Below are 23,830 nucleotides of genomic sequence, written 5' to 3'. Positions count from 1 at the left end.
CTTTCCCACACAATTTTGTCATGAGTTTTATAGTTCTGAAGAACCAGCTGTACTTATCTTAAAACTGTTCATACTGCATGGCCTGGGGAGGCTGAACCAGACATGTTTTGCTGTCATAGCTGTATCAAGGGTCCTCCCTAGAAAAAATAGCCCAATAATTATATGTTCATATTAGATGATATAACAACTTTTACTCACATACACCATTACTCCCCACTACCTCATTTGATATGAAATACCGTTTCATGCCTTCTAGTTTGCACAAGTTTGGCAAGACAAGATTGTGATGGCGTTCATTAATCAAGTTTAAAGGGCTCATTCTCAGCTGACTCAAATGTATTGACCAATCACCAACCTGAACTCAGAACAGAGACATCCATTCAAATAACATAACATGAATATTATGAAAATAATTACAATATTTCCATGACCAGTGAGGAGGGTATTTATGAGCAACTTGAAAAACTGAAGGTGGACAAAGAGATGGGACCAGACGGGATCCATCCCAGGATACTAAGGGAGCTCAGAGAGGTTCTGGCGAATCCTATTAAAGACTTGTTCAACAAATCTCTGGAGACAGGAGTGATTCCTGGGGATTGGAGGAGAGCGGATGTGGTCCCTATTCATAAAAGTGGTCACAAGGATGAAGCAGGAAACTACAGGACGGTGAGCCTCACTTCGGTTGTTGGAAAAATAATGGAAGTGTTACTGAAAGAAAGGATAGTGCACTTCCTTGAATCTAATGGGTTACAGGATCTGAGGCAACATGGCTTTACAAAAGATAAATCGTGCCAAACGAACCTGATTGAATTTTTTGATTGGGTGACCAGAGAGCTGGATCGAGGACATATGCTAGATGTAATTTACTTGGATTTCAGCAAAGCCTTTCCTCATACAGTTCCTCATAGGAGGCTGTTGAACAAACTTGAAGGGCTGAAGTTAGGACCCAAAGTGGTGAACTGGGTCAGAAACTGGCTGTCGGACAAATGCCAGAGAGTGGTGGTTAATGGAAGTCGCTCGAAGGAAGGAAAGGTGACTAGTGGAGTCCCTCAGGGTTCGGTGCTGGGGCCAATCCTGTTCAATATGTTTGTGAGTGACATTGCTGAAGGGTTATAAGGAAAAGTGTGTCTTTTTACAGGTGATACCAAGATTTGTAACAGAGTAGACACCGAAGAGGGAGTGGAAAATATGAAAAAGGATCTGCAAAAGTTAGAGGAATGGTCTAATGCCTTTCAACTAAAATTCAATGCAAAGAAATGCAGAGTAATGCATTTGGGGATTAATAATAGGAAGGAACCGTATATGCTGGGAGGAGAGAAGCTGATATGCACGGATGGGGAGAGGAACCTTGGGGTGATAGTGTCCGAAGATCTAAAGGCGAAAAAACAGTGTGACAAGGCAGTGGCTGCTGCCAGAAGGATGCTGGGCTGTATAAAGAGAGACGAAGTCAGTAGAAGGAAGAAGGCGTTGATACCCCTGTATAGGTCATTGGTAAGGCCCTACTTGGAGTATTGTGTTCAGTTTTGGAGACCGTATCTGGCGAAGGACGCAAGAAGACTTGAGGCGGTCCAGAGGAGGGCGACGAAAATGATAGAAGGCTTGCGCCAGAAGACGTATGAGGAGAGACTGGAAGCCCTGAATATGTATACCCTAGAGGAAAGGAGAGACAGGGGAGATATGATTCAAACGTTCAAATACTTGAAGGTATTAACATAGAACAAAATTTTTTCCAGAGAAAGGAAAATGGTAAAACCAGAGGACATAATTTGAGGTTGAGGGGTGGTAGATTCAGGAGCAATGTTAGGAAATTCTACTTTACGGAGAGGGTAGTGGATGCTTGGAATGCGCACCCGAGAGAGGTGGTGGAGAGTAAAACTGTGACTGAGTTCAAAGAAGCGTGGGATGAACACAGAGGATTTAGAATCAGAAAATAATATTAAATATTGAACTAAGGCCAGTACTGGGCAGACTTGCACGGTCTGTGTCTATATATGGCCGTTTGGTGGAGGATGGGCTGGGGAGGTCTTCAAGGGCTGGGAGGGTGTAGATGGGCTGGAATAAGTCTTAACAGAGATTTCAGCGGTTGGAACCCAAGCACAGTACCGGGTAAAGCTTTGGATTATTGCCCAGAAATAGCTAAGAAGAAAAAATTAAAAAAACATTCAGATCTTTATCTGCCATCATCTACTATGTTACTATGTAAATCTCCCCGCTTTCAAAAACAATTGGATGGTAAGTGGTGGTGCTGAGGACCTGGTAATTAAATGCTGAAGACTTTATGAGCATATTCTGTGAGCATAATTTGTGCACACTTGGGTGAACAGAAGGACTGATGATTTATGAGTAAGTTGCCCAAGTATATTTGTATATATTTATAAGAAAGCCAATAATATTAAGTGGAATTGATACTATATTTTGCAGCACAACCATTGGGAACAGCCATTTTACAAAAAAAGAAAACAAGGTCTAATTTTGAGCAACATCATTCTAAGCTTTGAAACATATAAAATGCAATACTTAGGCATATAACCTACATATGCAAGTGCCAGATTTTAACAAAACCAGTAGACATATTTTCTTTGTTGAATGGAAAATACATACCTTTTTGAAACTGATATACCATGGACATTCACATGTACAGAACATTTTGGCTTTTCTACAACACTGCTTAGGTAGATGTTCAAATGCTACAAAAGCCTTCTAAACGACCTGCTTAGATTCCAAACTAGTTAGGTGCTTACTGCTGAAAATCAGTGTTTAATTTCTAAACTTCCCACTGCTACCTCCTTTTTAGGCTTCTAAATGTATCGTAGGTACTTGGCCCTAGTCAAATTTCAAAGGAGCCAGCAATTGACTACTGTTATATTAATAACAAGAAGAGGTAAAAGAATCTGTTAAAAAAATTCTATTCCAGGAATATATTGTGAATATATGATTTTCCAGCTGATAAATATTGGATGTAATTTCATAGGTTTTTATAAAAATATTTTGTATCAATGTAATTCTTAGATTACTGTCCCAATCTCAATGTAATCCCTTTCAAATTAATTGGTATTAGTAGATAAATATAATGTAATTATGGAAAGCATAATCAACACATCTGTCTAAAACCTGTTATCATGATTCCCTGAACTAAAAGTAAGGAAAGAAAATGTTCACTACTTCAGTCTTTTTTTTAAATCTGTTTTTCCCTAGGGTCTGAATGGACCTGCTGGACAGAAGGGAGAGGTAAGCTTCAATCAAACGACTCAGAGAGCCTTTTACAAAGGCACACTAAGCGTTTAGCGTGCGCTAAATCTACACGTACGCTAGCACATGCTTGTTGGTCTATGGGCGTGTTAGCGTTTAGAACGTGCTAAAACGGCTAACATGCCTTTGTAAAACAGGTCTTAGTTTCTGCAGCTTTGCCCCATTAAACCTCTTTGGAAAAGCAGTGTTAGCCCAGCTGTATGAAAGGTGTCACAAACCACACTGTTCTCCCTGAAGTCCACCTAAGAGGCCAGATATTGGGATGACAGTTATGGTCATGAAGACAATTGTTTCTAATCTAATCCTTAGCATTTCTTATCCGCTTATTCCTAAAATGGGCCCAAAATAGAGTACATTAAGGGAACAAATACAATTGATTGGGAAAAAATTAATTAATCTTGCAAAAAGAGATTATGGGCTCCTTTTACAAAGGTGCGCTAGCATTTTTAGCGCATGCCCAAGATTAGCGTGCGCTAGCCGAAAAATTACTGCGTGCTTAAAAGGAGGTGGTAGCAGCTAGCGCGCGGGGCATTTTAGCACGCACTAAAACCGCTAGCGCACCTTTGTAAAAGGAGCCCTATGTCCTTACCTTGATAATATCTTTTCCAGTAGATAGATGTCATTCTGGACAAGCAAGTTAAATCCCCATGTCTGTGAGGCATATGCAGAAAGAAAATACACTGGATATTTCTGCAATATTCCTACTTCACTGGGAGCTCTGCTGCCACCTGCAGTTAGTACCCAAGCAAGCAAGAGCTCCATTGAAATTATATAAAATAAGGACAAAAATAGGAAATTTCCCAAACAAATGAACTGTTCTGCTCAAACATACTAACACTCAGACACTCAGAGGGGCATAATCAAAACAAAGTCTAAGTCCATTTTGGGCCTAGGGCGCTAGTTGCCCAAAGTCGGCAGCGTCTAAAGTCCATTCTCAAAAAATATGTCCCAGATTTTTTTCTTTTCAAAAATTGTCTACTTCTATGTCCAGACATTTGATCGTCCAGACCGCTAGTACATATATCTTTATACTACATTCTTGTCTAAAAAACTGTCCAAGTCCCAAACGCTTAAAACAAGATCTTTTGGACATGGGAGAGGCCAGCAAAGTGATGGGACTGGCCACCGAGACATGGCAATAGAGTAGTGGGGCACCTTACAAGGCACTGCTGTGAACTTCACAAAAAGGATGCCACATAAACATCTCACCACAACTCCCTTGCATGGTGAGCCCCCCAAAACCTACTATACCCGCCTGTCTGCAAACCCAATAGCCCTTATGGCTGCAGGTGCCATCTATATGGCAGTACAGTAGGGTTTGGAGAGGTTTTACTGGACTCACATTTTCTATCATTAATGCAGTGGTTAAAGTGGCTTAAGAACATAAGAAGCGCCATCTCCGGATCAGACCTTCGGTCCATCAAGTCCGGTGCTTTTGAAGCCTAGGACTGTCGATTCCGCAATAATCTCCCCTGGGAGAGTATTCCAGATGTCAACCACTCTCTGTGTGAAGCAGAACTTCCTGATATTAGTCCTGAACTTGTCCCCCCTTAGCTTCATTTCATGTCCTCTTGTCCGTGTCAAATTGGACAATGTAAATAATCTCTGCTCTATTTTGTCGATTCCTTTCAGTATTTTGAAGGTCTCGATCATATCCCCACGCAGTCTCCTCTTCTCAAGGGAGAACAATCCCAGTGTTTTAAGTCGATCCTCATATTCCAGTTTCTCCATACCCTTCACCAGTTTAGTCGCTCGTCTCTGCACCCTCTCCAGCAGTTTTATATCCTTCTTTAGGTAGGGAGACCAATGTTGGACGCAGTATTCCAAGTGGGGTCTGACCATTGCCCTATAAAGCGGCATTATAACTTTCTCCGATCTACTCGAGATTCCTTTCTTTATCATGCCCAACATTCTATTTGCCTTCTTTGCCGCTGCTGCGCATTGTGCCGACGGCTTCAGGGTCCTATCTATCAGTACACCCAGATCCCTTTCTTGTTCACTTTTTCCCAGAGTTGCACCTGACATTCTGTACTCGTATTCCTTATTTTTACTGCCTAAATGCATTACCTTGCATTTCTCCACGTTGAACTTCATATGCCATTTCTCCGCCCATTTTTCTAACCGACACAAATCGCTCTGGAGTTCCTCACTGTCCTCCTGCGATCTGATTGCCCGGCAGAGTTTTGTGTCGTCTGCAAACTTGATGATTTCACTGGATGTTCCGTTTTCCAGGTCATTGATATAAATATTAAAAAGGATCGGCCCAAGTACCGAGTCCTGGGGTACACCACTAGTCACTTTCTCCCAGTCGGAGAACTTCCCATTAATGCCCACTCTCTGCTTCCTGTTATCCAGCCATTTGCCTATCCATCTTTGTATATCTCCCTCTATGCCATGGCTTTGTAGTTTCCTGAGAAGTCTTTCGTGTGGAACTTTGTCAAATGCTTTCTGGAAGTCCAAGTATATTATGTCCACCGGCTTTCCACTATCAATTTGCTTGTTTACGGTCTCAAAGAATTGGAGTAAATTCGTCAAACACGATTTCCCTTTCCTGAATCCATGTTGACTGGGTTTCATCAAGTCGTGTGTGTCCAAGTGCTGAACTATGCTATCCTTGATCAGTGATTCAATCATCTTGCCGGGGACAGACGTAAGACTCACAGGTCTATAGTTGCCCGGTTCTCCTCTCGATCCTTTTTTGAAAATTGGCGTGACGTTCGCTTTCCTCCAGTCGTCTGGTATTTGACCAGTTCTGATTGACAGGTTTGCAAGTTTTTGCAATAACTCTCCGATTTCAACCTTCAATTCCTTCAAGACTCTCGGGTGAATTTCATCCGGTCCAGGGGATTTGTCACTTTTAAGTTTGTCGATCTGGTAGTATATCTGATCTAAGTTCACTTCAACTGTGGTGAGGCTGTCCTCTATTTCTCCTGTAAACAGTTTCTCCGCTTCAGGTATTGTTGAGGTGTCCTCCTTCGTAAAGACGGACGCAAAGAAGGAATTTAGTTTGTCTGCGATTTGTTTATCTTCCTTGATGTACCCTTTTCTTCCCTTGTCGTCCAGGGGTCCCACTGCCTCTTTTGCAGGTTTTTTCCCTTTCACGTATCTAAAGAAGGGCTTGAAGTTTTTGGCCTCCCGGGCTATTTTTTCCTCATAGTCCTGTTTTGCATCCCTCACCGCCTTGTGACATTTCTTCTGTTCATCTTTATGTTTGTTCCAGGCTTCGGTTGTCTTCGTGCATTTCCATTTTTTGAAAGAGTCCTTCTTTTCTTTTATGGCTTCCTTCACCTGTATGGTAAGCCATGCCGGTTCTCCTTTGCCTTTGGTTCTCCGTTCTTTGGAAATCCTCGGAATGTAGAGATCTTGTGCTTCTGCAATAGTATTTTTCAATAGGCGCACCATGCCTGATCTACTGTTTCAAGTTTGTCCACCATCTTCTCGAGTCGTTTTGCTACCATGGCTCTCATGCAATCGTATTTACCCTTTCTAAAGTTTAAGGTGGTGGTTAAGGTTTTGGCATGTTTCCCTTTCCCGATGTCAAGTTTAAAGTTGATTACATTGTGATCACTCGTTCCCAGTGGAACCATGACTTCTACTTCTGTTATCGGTCCGGTGAGACCATTTAGGACCAAGTCCAAGGCTTATGGACCTGGGTTCACTAGCCCACCCCCCAGACTACTTAAGCCACCTCTGTGCAGCTCTACTAGGCTTTCCTATGCCAGGAGTTGATGTTCTAGATCAGGGGTGCCCAACGCGTCAATCGCGATCGACAGGTCGTTCGCTCAGGCGACCCCAGTCGATCGCACAGCAGGTTACCTTCTTCCCTTCTCTTTTTTTCCCCTCCTGACTGGCCCGCCTCTTAAAGAACGCTGGCCAATCAGAGTGCTGGAAGGGCGGGGTGAAGGTCGGTGGGGGACGGAGCTCAGCGCATCACAAGAAATAGAAGCGCCTGTAATGATTGAGGTAAGAGCGAGGCCTAATGCTGCCCGATATACAATTTTAAAAACCCCAAAATCGGCCTCCCAATCAGTGGCGTACCGAGGTGGGGCGGTCCGCTCCCGCCCCGGGTGCATGGCTTGGAGGGATGCACAGCCGTCCGGGTCCTCCTGCCCTTCCTTTCTACCGGTCTGCGCACGGGGCTCGCACCCGCTGCCCAAATGGTGCTGTTGGTTATCGCGAGACTCGCGGGAGTTGACGGCACCATTCGAGCGTCGGCGCGGGACCAGGCAGGCGTGAGTCCCGAGCGCGGACCGGGGGAAAAGAAAGGCAGGATGACCCGGACCTGGCTGGCTGTGCACCCCTCCAAGCCGTGCACCCGGGTGGATCGTCCCCCTTCTAAATCCATTATACTTGTCTTTTATTCAGTTCCACTAATGAGCATTGTGACAGGCAGTTCTTATGTGGCAGTTCTTGGAAGTATTTCTTTGTTTTTCTGTGCCTAAGTATTCTATTAATTTAACTTCCTTATTCCTGTGGGGATCTCCAAAGGGGACGAATGGGAGACGGCAGGTGGTACTTTAGCAATTCTTACAAGTTGCCATAGGCCTCAGGAGCTGTCTTCCCTCTGCCGTGGTCCTGCCCCTCCTCTAAGTCAGAGACAGGCTTGGGGCAGAGGGAAGACAGCTCCTGAGGCCTATGGCAACCTGCAAGGATCGCTAAAGTACCAGCGATCCTCTCTGCAGACTGCTCTCTGCTGGAATTAGGTAAATGGATGTGGGGAGGGTAGGCCTTCGGGAGGGGGGGGGTGCAGTCCTTCAAGGGGTAGTGCAGGCCTTCAGGGGGGGAGTCAACCTTTGAGGGGGAATGTGCAGACCTTCAGGGGGGGGTCAGGCCTTCAGGGGAGGGGGGCTGTATAATAAAAAAATATTTGAACATAAATACAAAGTACACTCGGTGTGTATATATATATATATAAATAAATATATATATGTTTAGCATTTTTATTGTTGGTAGATCATTTTGACTTGGTCATTTTAAAAGTAGCTCTCAAGCCCCAAAAGTGTGGGCACCCCTGTTCTAGATGCAGGTATGTACATTTTTATTCTGATTTTTATGGTGGTTTAGGGGGGGGGAGAGTGTGTGAGGGTCTGGGCTTGTATCTTCAGTGGTTATCTGCTCACTTTGGATACCTTCTGGGCACTTAGACCTGTCTTTAGATCGTCTAAATCACAACGTATAAGTTCTGTCCAGGCAGCCTCATAAAACTTTCGTTTATCACTACAGTAAGACTAAGTCTAGGTCAGCCCACATCCCACCCTCACCACTCCTTCAAAAACGCCCCTTTCAACTCTAGGCACATAGCGGGATTCAGAGGCCTAAGAAAATCTCTGGATTCATCTAAAAACCTGTTTTGATTATCGACACTTGGACGGCCTGTCTTTTAGGTGTCCGAGTGCTGATTTGGGTGGGTTTTTAGAAATATTTGTTTTGATTATGAGCCCATCAATGAACAAGTAACAGCCAACAGAAGCACCAAAGGAGCTGTAGACGCTATAAATATATTATACAAAATTCTTCAGGGTCCAAAGGGCTGACTGGCATCCAAGATAGAAACTTGGAAAAGCATAAACAGACTGAGACAGTAGGCAGGCACAGGAAGGATAGGGCAGAGGTCCAGAATGACGCACCTATCAACTGGAAAAGATATGATCAAAATAAGGACATAATCTCTTTTTCTAGTGCAATAGGTGCGTCATTCTGGACAAGCGAGATGTACAAAAGCAGTCCCAGAAATCTAGGGCAGGCTGACTGCGCTGGCCCCATAATATGGAGGAAGCAAAGGCACAGTCCTCTTGTGCCGCAATGTTCTCCCTGTCAAACTTTGCAAATGTATGTAGAGTGGACCATGACAAAGCTATACTTCTAGTCGAATGCACTTTTAACAGAAACGGGGCTGTCTCACACAGATAATATAGGCTGACAAAATGGCCTTACGGATCCATCTGGAAATCGTGGCCTTGGAAGCAGGCATGCCTTACTTAGTCAACTGAGTCAGCACAAACAGATGGTCAGAGAATCTAAACTTGTTGGTGACCTCTAGATATCAAAGAAACACTCTTCTCACATCCAATGTCTTCAAAATGTGGTCCTGTGCGTTGGAAAACAGGTTAAAACACTTCTTGTTTAATTTGATACATCGATACCATCTTCAGCAGACATGAAGGAACAGTGTGTAGGGAGATTCCAGTCTCCAAGATTTTAAGGAAAGTCTCTCTACAAGAGCTCCGAGACTCAATGCACTGAAGTTATCACTACAAGAAAATATGCCTTTAGCGTCAAGTCCAAGAGGGATGCTTCTTCCAGTGGCTTGAATGAGGCCTCACAGAACCACGTTAAAGTTCCACGAAGGGAACGGTGGCTTGATTAGTGATCTAATGCGGATAGCTCCCTTCAGAAATCTGGCAGTATCTGGATGAGACGCCAACATAGATCTACAGTCCTGAGCTCTGAAACAAGAAAGCCCAGTGACTTGGACCCGAAGTGAAGCCACGGCGAGGCCCTTGTCAAGTCCCGCTTGGAGAAAAGCCAACAATACTGAAACTGGAGCTGAAAATAGCTCATGTTCTTGAGCACACCAGTGCTGAAAAGTCTTCCATGCTTTAGCGTAGGCAGAGACTGTAGTCGACTTCTTAGACTTGAGAAGGGTGGCAGTGACCACTTCTGAATACCCTGTGCACTCTAACACTTCATGCTCAAGAGCTATGCCATAAGAGCAAAGCAATCCAGATCTTCCATGCATACTGGACCCTGTGAAAGGAGATCCGGATGCATCTGCAAATGGAGGCTATGGCCTGTTTGAAGATGCGTCAGATCTGCATACCACAGCCTATAAGGTCAATCTGGAACCACCAGAATGACTCTTCCCTGATGAGTTGCAATCCTTTGAAGGACTAGGCCTATCATGGGCCAGGGAGGAAAAACATACAACAGGATGCTCTGAGGCCACAGCTGGACTAGAGCATCTAGACCCTTGCTTCCAGGCTCGAATCTCCAACTGAAGAATCTGTTGGCTTTCTTGTTTTGTTTTGTTTTTTTGCCATCATCATGAGGTCAAATTGCAGATGACCCCAGCACAGAACAATAGCCTGAAACACTGCTATTGACAGTGTCCACTCACCTGGATCCAAGGTCTGTCTGCAGAGAAAGTTGACTTGAACATTGTCCACGCCCACGACAGGCACTGCTGAAAGTGCCTGAAGATGTTGCTCCATCCAGTAAAAGAACATGCGGGCTTCCACACATAGAGATGCACTCTTCATGCCTCCCTGTTGATTGACATATGCCACCACTGTAGCATTTTTGGAGAAGACTCTGACCACTTGACCTTCGAGAGCCTTCTGCAATTTCATCAGAGCCAACCAAATGGCACACAGGTCTAGCCTGTTTATCAACCACTTTTTCTGGGAGGGTGTCTAATGCGCCTGAATTGGATGACTGTTGCAGTGAGCTCCCCAGCCTAAAAGACTGGCATATGTCGTTACGACCGTCCAGGAAGCAATCCAAAGAGGCTTGACCTTGGAAAGGGACTGAGGTTGGAGCCACCTTTCTATGCTGGCTCGAGCCTCCAGCATCCTTCTGTAATGCGTCCATCTGTGGAGACCAGCAGAGAGTAATACGTGTTGGAGAGGATGCATATGGGCTCTCGCCCAAGGCACCACATCCATTGTGTCCGTCGTGGACCCCAGAACTTGAAGGAAGTCCCATGCCGATGGAGCTGACTTGTCCATGAGACAAGAAATCTGAGAACACAGCTTCTATCTGCATGCCTCTGGTAGATAGATGTGGCTAGCAGCCATGTCGAACAGGACTTCTATGTACTTCAGAGACTGAGTCGGCATCAAAATTGCTCTTTCGGTAATTTACAATACAACCCAGATCCTCCAGGACTCAGATCACCGACCCATTCAGACAACCAGGAGGCCCTGATCAGCCAGTCATCCAGGTAGGGATGCACTTTGCACAGGTGAACTGCTACCGCAACCATCACTTTGGTGAAGGTGCGAGGAGCTGTTGCCAGGCCAAAGTGTAGAGCTGAAAATTGATAATGATTTTCCAGAACATGAAATCTGAAAAATGTTCTGTGGTCTGGGAAAATAGAGATATGCAAATAGGCCTCTGTAAAATCTAGAGAGGTTGGGAACTCTCCTGGGGTCACCGCTGTTATGACAGAGCGAACTGTCTCCATTTGAAAGGGTGGAACTCTGAGCGCTGCATTTACATGAGTAAAGTCTAGAATAGGCAGGGCTGGTTTTAGACATGCTGGGGCCCTTTTCTACCTACCCATCTCCCAATTTCCCCACCTACCTTTAAATGACTTCTTCACACACAAAACAGACATACAAACCTTCACCAAATGTAGAACAATGGATCACAAATTAGAAATAGAAATATGAATACCAAAGCTGAACTGGAAATCCCAAAAAGTTAAACTCGGCAAGTATTGTACTTCATTTTAAACACAATCAGTGGCATTACCATGAGAGGGGGCTGGACCTCTCACTTTGAGCTAAGGCCCCCTCAAAATGAACATCTCTCTTGCTGTAGCTGGTGGGGATCCCCAAGCCCCCCTCCTCAGGTCCATTGACCAGAACTTTCCAAGTTCAGTAGCTGATAGCAATATTGAAGAGCTGTTGTTGCTGCCTACCCTCCCCCTCTTGGCTTTCATGTATGCATGAAAGCAGTGGCAGCTTGAGGATATTGCCATTAGCTGCAAAGCTTGGAGATTTCTGGTTTCTGGGCTGGAGGAAGATGTCTTCAGTTGGTAGGGCTTGGGAATCCCCACTAGCTCAAGTATTGCACTCAGGCCAGGAGAAACTTTGGTGTCCATCCACTAATTTTGGGCTCCAGTCCCTTCCCCAAATCAGCTGTATGACTATGCCACTGAACCCAATACAAAAATAATTGCGATGCACATATCCCAAAGCTAACATTCCAGTTAATAAATTCAAAATAAAACAATTTGTTCTACCTTGTTGTCCGGACATTTTGTTTTTCTATTATCTTGGCCCCAGTTTTTCTTTCTGATTTTTTGTCTATCTTCTACTAATTCTCTTTCCAGTATCTGCTGTCCATTTTTTCTCCTCTTCTCTTATTCCATTCCCTCCTTATGCCTGTCTCCAACATATTGATTTTTCCCTTTCAGCTTTCCTAACTTTTTCTTTTCTGCCTCTGTCCACTCAAATCTTGCCCTCTTTCTTACCCTTTTCTTTTTAAATTTTGAGCTACCTCTCAATTCTCCATCTCCTCTGTCCCTAACTCTCCCATTTCCCATCTCACTCCTTTCCCAGCCTCCTATTTCCTTCTATCTACTCCTCATTACTACATTTCTACCACTGTACTCACTGCTCTCTCACTCATCTTGTCATCTCCCTTTTGACCTCATCCAAATGGCTCGCCACTTTCAGAATACCCCTCTCTCTCTCCACTGGTCAAGCTATATCTCCCTGTCCCTTTCTTGCCATACACTAGTATCTTCTTATCCCAGCTCTCTTCTCTCCTGCCCTCCCATGGGTCCATCTCTCCTCCTCTCTCCACCCCCTTGGTCCAACAATTTGGTCCCTATGTTTATGTTGTTCTTCTTCTCTCCCCCCCCCCTTATGCTGAACAATGAGATGGAGGAAAAAAAAAGAGATGCTTCACCTCTCTCTCCCTTCCACCCCCAGGTCTAACATTTTTCCCTCACTTCCATCAACAGGTCCAACTTCTCTCCCTTTTTCTTCCCAACTGCCCCCAATTCCATATCTCTCCCTACCTGCCTCCCTCCCTTCCCCAGGTCTACCATCTCTCCTTTTCTCTTCCCAACAGTCCTCCCTTCAAGTATCTCTTTCCCCAGGTCCAACTTCTCCCCCTTCAGACCACTGCCCACTATCTCTCTTTGTCTCCTCTTTTACCGGCCCCATAAGCTCTCCCCCTATGCCCAATCTGGCACTTCATTTAATACTTCCCCCCCCCTTCGTACTTAGAAAACAAAAAAGGTTAGTCCAGGGGGCTTCCAGGCCCAGCATGTTCTCCCTCTTCTCTCTGTGCTGGTCTGATGTTGCCCTCACTTTCTGTCTCACTGAAATATCCACCAGCCTCAGCAGCAATTCAGAAACATTGTCCACAGTTCTTTTTCTTGCTTTCCATCTGCTGTGGTCTGTTCCCCAATGACGCAACTTCCTGTTTCTGCCCAAGTGGACTAAACTAAACCTTAAGTTTATATACCTCATCCTCTCCATAATTATAGAGCTCAGCACGGTTTACAAGAGCTTAATATAAGGAAGGAACAGCATAATGGGGTTGGAGGTTGAGTATAGGGGGGAAGACAGCATTAAATTTTTGTGAATGGCCTAGTTTTCAGGTGCTTTTGGACTAGTTGGAAGGAGCACAGATTCCGTAGTGGGGCAGTAAGGTTATTCCAAAGCCCTGGGATTCTGAAGAAGAGAGATTTCCCTAATTTTCCCGCATAGAGGATACCTTTTAGTGAGGGAAGGATAGTTTAAGTTTTTGGGTGGGCCTGGTGGTATCAGGACTCAAGGAGTTCCAAGATAGTGGAATTAGGGGAGGGAGGATACCGTGTAGGATCTTAAAAGCTAGGCAGGCGCATTTAAAATGAACCCTGGAAATTACTGGAAGCCAGTGAAATTTGGACAGAAGTGGGGAAACATCAAATTTGCTTTTTGCGAAGATCAGCTTGGCCGCAGTGTTCTGAATTCGCTGAAGTCTTTGAAGACTTTTTTTGGTTAGACTTAAATAGATGGAGTTACAGTAGTCTAGTCTGGAGAGGATAATAGATTTTACAAGGACGGCAAAATGTTGTTGGTGGAAGCAGGATCTCACTTTCCTCAGCATGTGGAGGCTGCCAAGGAGTTGAGATGTTCATTGAAGGAAAGAAAAGAGTCCATAATGATGCCTAGAAGTTTGCTTGAGAACTCAAGCTGCAGTGTGGCGCCGGAAGGCAGTATGATGAGGGTGGGTAACTGTTCTAATTTTGGGCCGAGCCAGAGTAGTTTTGTTTTGGACTTCTTTCAGTTTCATTTGTACTGTGAGGGACCAGGATTGGAGTTTTGTTATGCATGCTTGGTTGGTAAGGTTCGAGTCTGTCTTGAGAAGGAAAAGGATGTCATCAGCATATGTATAGAGTGTTTCAAGGGAAGATAGATGGAAGAGTTTCAGGGAAGACATATAGATGTTGAAGAGAATAGGGGATAAAGGTGGATCCCTGCGGGACTCCGCAAGTCGGTTTCCAAGGAGAGGACGTGGTGCCATTTGTGTTAACAGTGTAGGAGTGGGATCGTAAGAATTTCGAGAACCACTCTAAAACTGTGGAGTCAATGCCTATCTCGGAAAGTTGATAAATTAGAATATCGTGGTGAACAACATCAAAAGCTGCAGAAATATCGAATTGTAATAGGACAGCAAACTTATTATGAGAATGTAGTTGTTGCACCTTTGAAATTAATGAGGCCAGTAGGGATTTGGTGCTGATGGAAAGCAAGAAGAGGAACTGCAGACAATGTTTCTGAATCGCTGCCAAGGACGGTGGATTTTTCAGGGAGACATTAGACTGGCGCGGAGAGAAAGGGGAAGACATGCTGGGCCACGGGGGCTCCCCAGAGCCTTGGGGCCCAGGGCAATTGCCCTGATTATTGCCCCCCCCCCTAACATCGGCTCTGAGAACAGGTCTCCAATTTGGTATGATAAACTATGTGGAGTATCTCCCTGAGCCCGATTCTTCGGGCGACATAGGCTCTATGGTATGAATATTGAGTAACCTTCTCACAGTGGTTTGCACTTTGATCCCCTTTTCTGGGTGCCCTGTGGGAGAGTCCACAAACCAATTCATTAGAAGCCAGGCAAGTTCCAGCTTGTAGCCGGCCAGTGCCAGCCTTGCAAGGACAAATCTGAAATTTATGAATGCACAATTCATTTTAAATTTAATTTAAGCTTTCTAATTACTTTACTATTGATATGGTAGTTCTAGTTCTCTATATTTATTTAATTTTAATTTTGATTCATTTTAGATGTAAACCGCATAGATGTTCTGCCAATTCGGTATATCAAATATAAAATAAACTTGGTAACTGGACAGAATGATGTCCAGCACCCAACAATTGGATGAAATTTGAACCAAGCTCTGCAGAAATGCTGAGAGTCTGCCCCCTCTATGAAAAGGGGCTTCCCCCGTCCTGGTGTCATTGCAATTTCTTGGTAGACAAAGCTGCACGGAGTGCTGGGTATGCCTGGATCTGTAAAACCACTGCCTGTAGCCCTGGTAAAATCTCTGCAATGTGGAACTGGAATACTATCGAACGCTTGAAGCCGCAAAAATTAGAGCACCCTGAGTCTCTAGAGGTTCTGGGTCTACTATTAGGCAGGGTCTTTGGGCGACGGTCCACTATGCAATTCATGAGATCATCCAGGCCTTTACCAAATTATAGTTGTCCCTTAAAAGGGAGTCTGGCAAGAGTAGCTTTAGAGGTGGAATCACTGGCCCATTGTCTGATCCAGAGTATTCTAAGAGCAGAAAATGAATAAGCTGACGCTTTACCCAGGACACATATAATGTTAAATAGGGTGTCAGCTACATAATCCACCCCAGATAAAAGATACTGAGGAGGTTCATCTCCCTCACTCTCCAAAGTGCATAGTCTGGACAGATGAGCGCATATGACAAAGGACACCACCAAGGCAGCTTTGACTCCCAAAGCCACTGCCTCATCCAGTACATCCACTCAGCAGTCCCTCATGTCCTTGAGCACCATGCCAGCTTTACTCAGAAGGGAAGTGCGCTTACTAACCTGGGCAGTCACTTTAGGGTGACTAAAAAGTTGCTGACACTTCTGTGCCATAGGATACAGCCAGGACATGGCTCTCGCTACTTTGAAAGCCCCTCTGGAGAATTCCACTGCGCCAAGATGAAGATGTTAATATTTGGATGCCAGGGAAACGCTGAGGACTGAGCTCTCACTCTACACATAAGGGAGTAGAAGGAGCTGGCTGAGTGACTAAATTCAACTCATGCAGAGTCTCCAAAATAAGAACTGGCAAGGCAGCAGCATTAAATAAACACAGAACTGTGGGATTGTCCCTGGGTTCTAAAGCCAAAGTAGGATCTAAAGAGCCCTTGCCACAAGAGGAGCATCCGCAGAAAATAAGGGATCAGTAAAATGATCATCATCCGTATCCCTTGGAGAAAAATTTCCCAAGTCCTGAACAGTGGCAGACTGTGAAGAAGACATGCTTGAGAGGCTATGCCATGACGAGACAAGTCCGACGTGCAGCATGACTGCACAGGAAAAGCACGGCTTTCCACAAAAATTTCAAAAAGTCTGAGAAAACATCTGGGCCAGGGAGCACTGAGTCACCGTGTAAAGACTATACTTTGCGTTTCTTGGGCTGCAGGGCATCCCACATCCTTAGGCATGGAACGACACTATTTCCAGGCCACAAAAACAGAAAAGACTGTCCCAATGGGCTAGCCATCCTTTTTGTCACCTAAGTACACCTAAGTATGCAGAGGAGAGGTTAAGCTGGTTGCTCCCACCTCTCCGGTCCACGCTGCGCGGCACTTGACACAAGGATACTCCTGAGGCACAAATTTTGCACAATCCTGGCATGAATTTGGGGTAGAGGAGCCCAAGAACTCCATCCCAATCAGTTTTAAGGCAAAAATGAAGTTTTGGAAGTACAGGGAACTTTTGAAAAAAAAAAAAAAATCACTAAAAATCCCAAGATAGCTGCTATCAAGATTATCGTGCCTAAAATCACTAAAAAAAACCCCCAAAAACCAATCTTACTAAAATTTAAAAAATGGTGAATATAGGATTTTTTTAGGTGGGGAAACATAGAGAAACATGCTGAAACTTGTTTTAAAGACTGCACCCCTCTCCCCCAAATTCACCTCATAGGCTGTAACAGCCTTACTCACTGTGACCTGTGCTAGCAATGTGCTGCTGTCTGCCTCAGCTCTTTATAGTAGCTGGAAAGGAGAAGAAAAACTGCCTCTTGCTGGAAATGCCTCTTCAACACCGATCTTCAGGCTGACAGACCGACGGACGCAGGGGAGATGAAGGGGGGAGATGAAAAATACAGCCAGCACCCTGTGAGACACTGCTGAGCCTCCCAACAGTCTTCGCTCGAACCCCTGCTAAGCAGGTAAGGGATTAAAACATGGATGGCCCCAAGCTCCAAAAATACTTGTGCAGGCTGGTTAACAGGGATCGGCCTGTCATCTGCAGACCTCAGTCTGCTTCTTCTCTACACAGCTAGAGATAAAACCAAGGTGAAAGCTCTAAGCACTGAAAACACCAAATAAAATAAGAAAAAAACAGAAATTTTCCTTTCAGCTCATGTGCAGAAGGGAAAAACTGCAGGTAGCAGCAGAGCTCCCGGTGAAGTAGGAGGATCACAAAAAAACATCCGGAGAGGATTCCTTCTCAGAATTACCAAATGTCCAGATTTATACAGACATGTCCTCTTTTTAGAGGACATGTCCGGGCATCCAGACGGCTTTTCAAAATTCGGCACTTTGAACCCCTGCATTAAAAGCTAAGTCTGTTTTGAAGTTGAGCATTTAAAAAGACAAAAAGTATTTTAAAAAGATTTTTAAAAAAGTGAGAGTGTATCATACATATAGATACTACAGAGACCAGTGCAATGATTGAGAATTGAGCCGTATCAGTAGTGGGCTAAAATTTTGCTTCATCCAGCGGTCTCATAAGCTAAAAACGGTTCTCTGAGCACTGAGAAGTATTTAGAAGGTGTGTGTTATAATCACCTGTGTGCACATTAGTTCATATCTTTTCACATCATGGTGCCATTTATAGACTCATGGCTTTGGAAAAGTTAGGCCCTGGAAATGTAGTTCAGGATTTTCAAGGCCTACACTTCCAGCACCTACCTTTTAGGTGCCTATGGAAGCGCTTTACAATGCCTGATGCTACTGCCAGCATTAGCCACACCAAAGTAGCATTAGACATCATAAAGCACCTCCGTAGGCATGATTCCAGCGCTGTTTATATAGACACTGGTAAGTGCCTCCCTTTTTTCTTTTAAATGCTTGGGGTTTTTTTCTTTTTTAAACGGCATTTTCAAATTAAGTTAGGTGCTGGTAGGGTGCCGTTTATAGAATCCAGGCCTTAATTTCTAGAAAATATAACAGACCAAGATCACAAGAATGAACAGTTCAAGTAGTTAGCTCGTTCCCAGCAAGTTAATTACTTGCTCAGAAGCTAGACCTCTATCACTTTATTTATTATCAGGGAGGGAGGGAGAAAGAGGGGCTGGGTGCAGAGCCTGGCATAGCAGGGAGGGAGGGGGGCTGGATGTAGAGCCTGGCAGGACAATTGAATATAAACCCTTGGTTTATATTTGAGTTGAACTTTTTTTTCCCCCCTTTTTAATAATATTTCCTTTTTTTATATAATATATACTTTCTACTTTTTATATTGTCTATTAAGCAAGATACTCAATTTAGTCTACGCGGGTGGGGGCAGGCACTCCGACATAGGACTATGTTTCGACCATACAGGGTTTTCCTAGTTGAAAAACGAGCAGACGCGGGGAGCATGAGTCTTTCAGCTTAAGGGGGATTTTCCTTGATAAAGCCCTGTATGGGCAAAACATAGTCCTATTTCGGAGTGCCTACCTCCACCCGCGTAGACTAAAGATGAGTATCTTCCTTAATAGACAATATAAAAAGTAGAAAGTATATATTACATAAAAAAGTATATTTTGAGACCGATGATGAATTTGGGTGCCAATGGTCTGTATAATAAAAAGTTTAAAGCAACAAACCAGAAAAAGAACCAAACGTCCAAATTCGTCTGCAGTGAAAAAACAGACCAGAGCAAACAAACCAAAAAACTGCAGACTTGTACACGGTGCAGGCAAATTTTATTTTGACAAATAAATCTTAGCTAAAAACCTTTTACCAGGCAAGGGACCCAACACGGTCCGTGTTTCGGACAACCTTCATCAGGGGTCCTAATAGGTACAAATACAATATTAAAACAACCATATAAAAAAATTTTTAAATTTATAGAATTGCTATATATGAATATTGTGTGTTATGATGATCCTACTTGTGCTTAAAATAGGTGTGTGGGAAAAAGAAATATAGATGTCTAGAAAAAAATGAAAAAATGAGTAAGAGAGAAGGAGAGAAAGAAAGAGAGGAAATTCATGCATAGTTTAATACATACAGAAGGTACCACTGAGGTCTTTATAACCATTCTGTATTTTTCATTTATGAACATTGAAAGATTGTATTCACAAAGACTGTTATATTGATTTATTTGAGTAATGAGTCTTTGGATGAACTATTTTTGAGCATTTGGAGTTGTCACATCAAAAATACAGCATATCTGCAAGATAGTTCATTATAACAATGTCATTAACATTGCTATAATTAAAAAGATGTAAGAAGTTCCTGGAAGAAAAGTCCTGAATCATGTAAGCTTGGAAAAGCCAGCACTTATTCCTAGTGATAGATCTTCTCTTTGGGATACTGCCATGTACTTGTAACCTGGATTGACTGCTGTTAAAGACAAAATGCAGGGCTTGATGAACCTGTGACCCTACTCAGTATAACACTTTCATGCTCTGTTTTTTTTTGCCTTTTATAGCCAGGTGTTAGAGGTGAGACGGGTCCAAAAGGTGCTACTGGCCACAATGGCACAGCTGGTGTTCCAGGTATTCCAGGCCCTCCTGGACCAGTGGGCTTCCAGGGAGAACAAGGAGTTCCCGGCATCACTGGGAAAGCTGGTGTTCCTGTAAGCATTTCTTTTTTTCCCAAATTATAAGCAAGGTACTACAGTAATGCAATTAACATGTCAATCCTGTATCAGAACACTAAAGATGGGTTATTGGAAGGGGGGGGAAACTTAATGTTATGCATGTAAGTCAAAGGAATTATTTTTTTTATTTACAGGTGCTTGGTATACTGCAAAGCTGAAACTAGCTTCAATGCAGTTTACAATAAATAAATAATAGGCAGAAAAGGAAAAAGAAAAGGATTCAGTCAGTGAAGTGAGAGCCACATTCAGGGCAGCTTTTACCAATGGGCAAGGGGGTGGTTGCCCTTGGTAACTTTTGTTTTGTTTCTCTCTACTCCGTGAGTCCTGCATTTCTCGTTCTCTCCCTCTCCCTTTAGGCAGTGTTCCATACTTCAACTTCACAGGCAATAGCAGCTCTTAGGACAGACTGCCAGCATCATGGCTTTTCTGTTGCTGCATCTTGCCTACTCTGATTCAATTTCCTGTTTCTGCTTAGGCAGGATATAGCAATGGAAGGGCCCCAATGCTGGCAGAAAGGATGGTAGATGTGTGGAATAGTCTCTCAGTAAAGGTGGTAGACATGAGGACTGGGTATGAATACAAGAACCTTCATGTTTCTATGATTCTCTGTTGCATTGCTTGGAGAGGAGCTAGACAAACTGGTCAAGAGTCTTGGGGAGACAAATGTGCCCAGGTTTCTTAAGGATAAGCTGAAGTCTATGGGTAGATGCTTTTCTGGCAGAGGGTGTCTTTGAGAGGTAGACCAGGTAGGGTGGGTGTGAATCAACGCAGTCTCTTCAGATGACCCAATCCTTTTGGAGTGGCTGGTGGAAAGGTTAGGATTCAGGCCTTGCTTATGCAGTCTGGTTGCTTATGCAGTCTGGGATCATGCTTACCAATGAAGGTGTCTAGGTCCAGCCTCTGATTTCAGTGGGAGCAAGGTTAAGAAGTTTTAGCAGAGATAGAACCAGATTACCTCAGATCAATGAGTTCTGTAGTTGTTCATGAAGGTTACACCCTGGAGTTTTCCCAGTCTCTACCGAGGAGAGGAAAGGAGCAGCATCGGGGTTCCCTTGTTCCGGTGCCGGTGCCGAGGAGAGAAGAGGAGCAGCATCGGGCCGAGTACAGGAGAGGGAAGGCAGGAGGAAGCAGAAGGCTCGGGGAAGCGGCGAGAGTTCACTCTGCCCACCCCCACAGCGTCAGAGGCAGCGCCGGACTCCCCCTTAAAAGGGGAGGAGCCAACGTGGCACACGCGGCCGAGGAGAGGAAAGGAGCAGCGTCGGGGTTCCCTTGTTCCAGTGCCGGTGCCGAGGAGAGAAGAGGAGCAATGTCAGGCCGAGCACAGGAAAGGGAAGGCTCGGGGAAGCGGCGAGAGTTCGCTACCGCATCAGAGGCAGCGCCAGACTCCCCCTTAAAAGGGGAGGAGCCAACGCGGCACACGCGGCCGAGGAGAGGAAAGGAGCAGCGTCGGGGTTCCCTTGTTCTGGTGCCGGTGCCGAGGAGAGAAGAGGAGCAGCATCAGGCCGAGCACAGGAGAGGGAAGGCTCGGGGAAGCGGCGAGAGTTCGCTCCGCCCACCCCCCACCGCGTCAGAGGCAGCGCCGGACTCCCCCTTAAAAGGGGAGGAGCCAATGGCGCCCAGCTATTCGGTGCATGGCAAAGGCGAGCTGCAAAGGAACTCGCCTTAGCGAGAGCGCCTTTGTGAAGGGCCTCAAGAAGGGCCAAGTCACTACACCCAAGAGCACCAGGGAAGGACTGAAAGGTAAGGAAGAAGCAGGCGCAGAAGGAACGAACACACACAAGCAACAGTAAGGTAAGATAAGGTAGAGCAAAGGCAGCACACACAAGAAGTAGGCAGCAAGGCAAGAAGCAGGTGCTGAAGGAAGAAGGCACAGAAGGAGCAAACACACAAGCAAAAGTAAGGTAAGGTAAAGCAAAGGCAGCACACACAAGAAGAAGGCAGGAAGCAGGCACAGAAGGAACACGTAATCTCAACTGTTATCTTAAAGTAGGAACGACAATGGAAGCAGAGGGAAACCAGAAGATGAGCTTTCTAGTGTTCTGCACAGACTGTCATATGTATGACTACCTCCCCTCAGGGAGACAGTTATATGTATGTGGTCGGTGTCAGGAGCTGAAAAGCTTGAAGAAGGAAGTCAAGCGACTAGAGGACAAGATACAGTAGTTAGAAGGACTTTACACCACGGAGGACCCAATCAAGACAGCTGAAGACTTCATGAGTGAGAGACACATCGAGGAGGAAGCATACAGGAGGAGGGTGGAAGAGAACGAACTTCAGATGGAAGATGAAGTTATATCAACATGGAAGGGAGAACAAGGAGCAAATGATCTCAAAGAAGACACCCATAGAGGAATACCACACGAGGGGGAGGAATTGGCTAGTCGATGCCCAGAAGAAGAAAGAGCGAAGCACATCGAGGACATTGACCTGAGACCGAAGCGAAAATTGAAGAAGGGAAAGTCAGCGATCCTAGTGGGAGACTCGATCCTGAGGCATGTGGACAGCCACATAGCAGGAGGGAGAGAGAGGATAGACTGGTGACCTGCCTCCCAGGAGTGAGGACCAAGGACATCGTGGACAAAATTTGAAAGATCCTGGAAGGAGCGGAGACGGAGGAGACCGCAGTAATGATCCACATCGGGACAAACGATGTCAGCAGGAGAGACTACAGAAGAAGCACACTGATAGAACAGTTTAAGATTCTGGGAAGGAAGCTGAAGATGAGGACCCAGAAGTTAGCGTTCTCAGAGATCCTACCGGTACCCAGGGCAGATGTGAAAAGGCAGGAAGAACTACAATCAATAAATGCGTGGAAGAGGAAGTGGTGTGAGGAAGAAGGATTCCACTTCGTGAGGAAATGAACAACGTTCTGGGGCAAGAGCAAGCTCTACAGGAGAGATGGACTGCACCTGAGCGTGGCGGGAACTAGACTTACAGCAAACAACGTCAAGAGAGGAATAGAACAGGCTTTAAACTAAGAGGAAGGGGAAAGCCGACAGTTGACCAAGCATCGACGATTCGGAAGAAGGTATCCCGTGAAGATACTAAGGGTAAACAAGGCTGGGAAGAAACAAAAGACAAATTACAGGAGTCAACTAACCCAGAAGAGGAGGTTAGAAAGATTGTAGCAAATAAGGAGACACTAAAGACCGAAGCACAGGGAAAGGAAATGAAGACAACAAAATACCAGGATCTAAATTGCATATATACTAATGCAAGGAGCCTAAGAAATAAAATGGGGGAATTAGAAGCCATGGCCAATGCAGAGGACATAGACATCATTGGAATCTCTGAAACATGGTGGGATGAGGAGAGCAAATGGGATACTGCACTGCCGGGGTACAAGCTCTATCGCCAGGATAGGTCAGGACAGAAAGGAGGTGGAATAGCACTATACATAAAAGAAAGCATGCAGTCGACAATAATGGACACAGCAGAGACGACCAACAAGCTGGAATCGTTATGGGTTAAAATACCGGGAGGGAAAGGGCCTGAAATAAAGATGGGCCTATACTATCGCCCACCCGGGCAAACCGGAGATATCGATGAAGAAATGGAAGCTGAGATGAAGCAAGAATGCAAAAGCAGTAACACGGTTATTATGAGAGACTTCAACTACCCCGGGATAGACTGGAGTCTTGGAAGCTCAAGATGCACTAGGGAGACAGAATTCCTGAAGGTTACATAAGATTGCTTCATGGAGCAGCTTGTTAGAGAACTGACGAGAGGAAATGCCACTCTGGATCTAATCCTAAATGGGTTAAGGGGACCTGCAAAGGAAGTGGAAGTAGTGGGACCGTTGG

At 44.8% G+C, this 23,830-nt stretch overlaps 1 protein-coding gene across 1 annotated transcript in view; it reads left to right on the top strand.

The window, feature by feature from the left end:
- The window catches only part of COL9A3 (collagen type IX alpha 3 chain), a 248,740-nt gene that overhangs the window by 168,517 nt on the left and 56,393 nt on the right, over positions 1 to 23,830 (top strand). The window contains exons 27-28 of the mRNA XM_033962849.1: positions 3,196 to 3,228; positions 19,857 to 20,003. Of these exons, the coding sequence (XP_033818740.1) occupies positions 3,196 to 3,228; positions 19,857 to 20,003 (180 nt within the window). The remainder of the gene's footprint in view (positions 1 to 3,195; positions 3,229 to 19,856; positions 20,004 to 23,830) is intronic.

Source organism: Geotrypetes seraphini, chromosome 11, assembly GCF_902459505.1.
Source record: "Geotrypetes seraphini chromosome 11, aGeoSer1.1, whole genome shotgun sequence".
Lineage (NCBI taxonomy): Eukaryota > Metazoa > Chordata > Amphibia > Gymnophiona > Dermophiidae > Geotrypetes > Geotrypetes seraphini.
The sequence above is the reverse complement of the archived record's forward strand: the minus strand, read 5'-3'. Positions and strand labels throughout refer to the sequence as shown.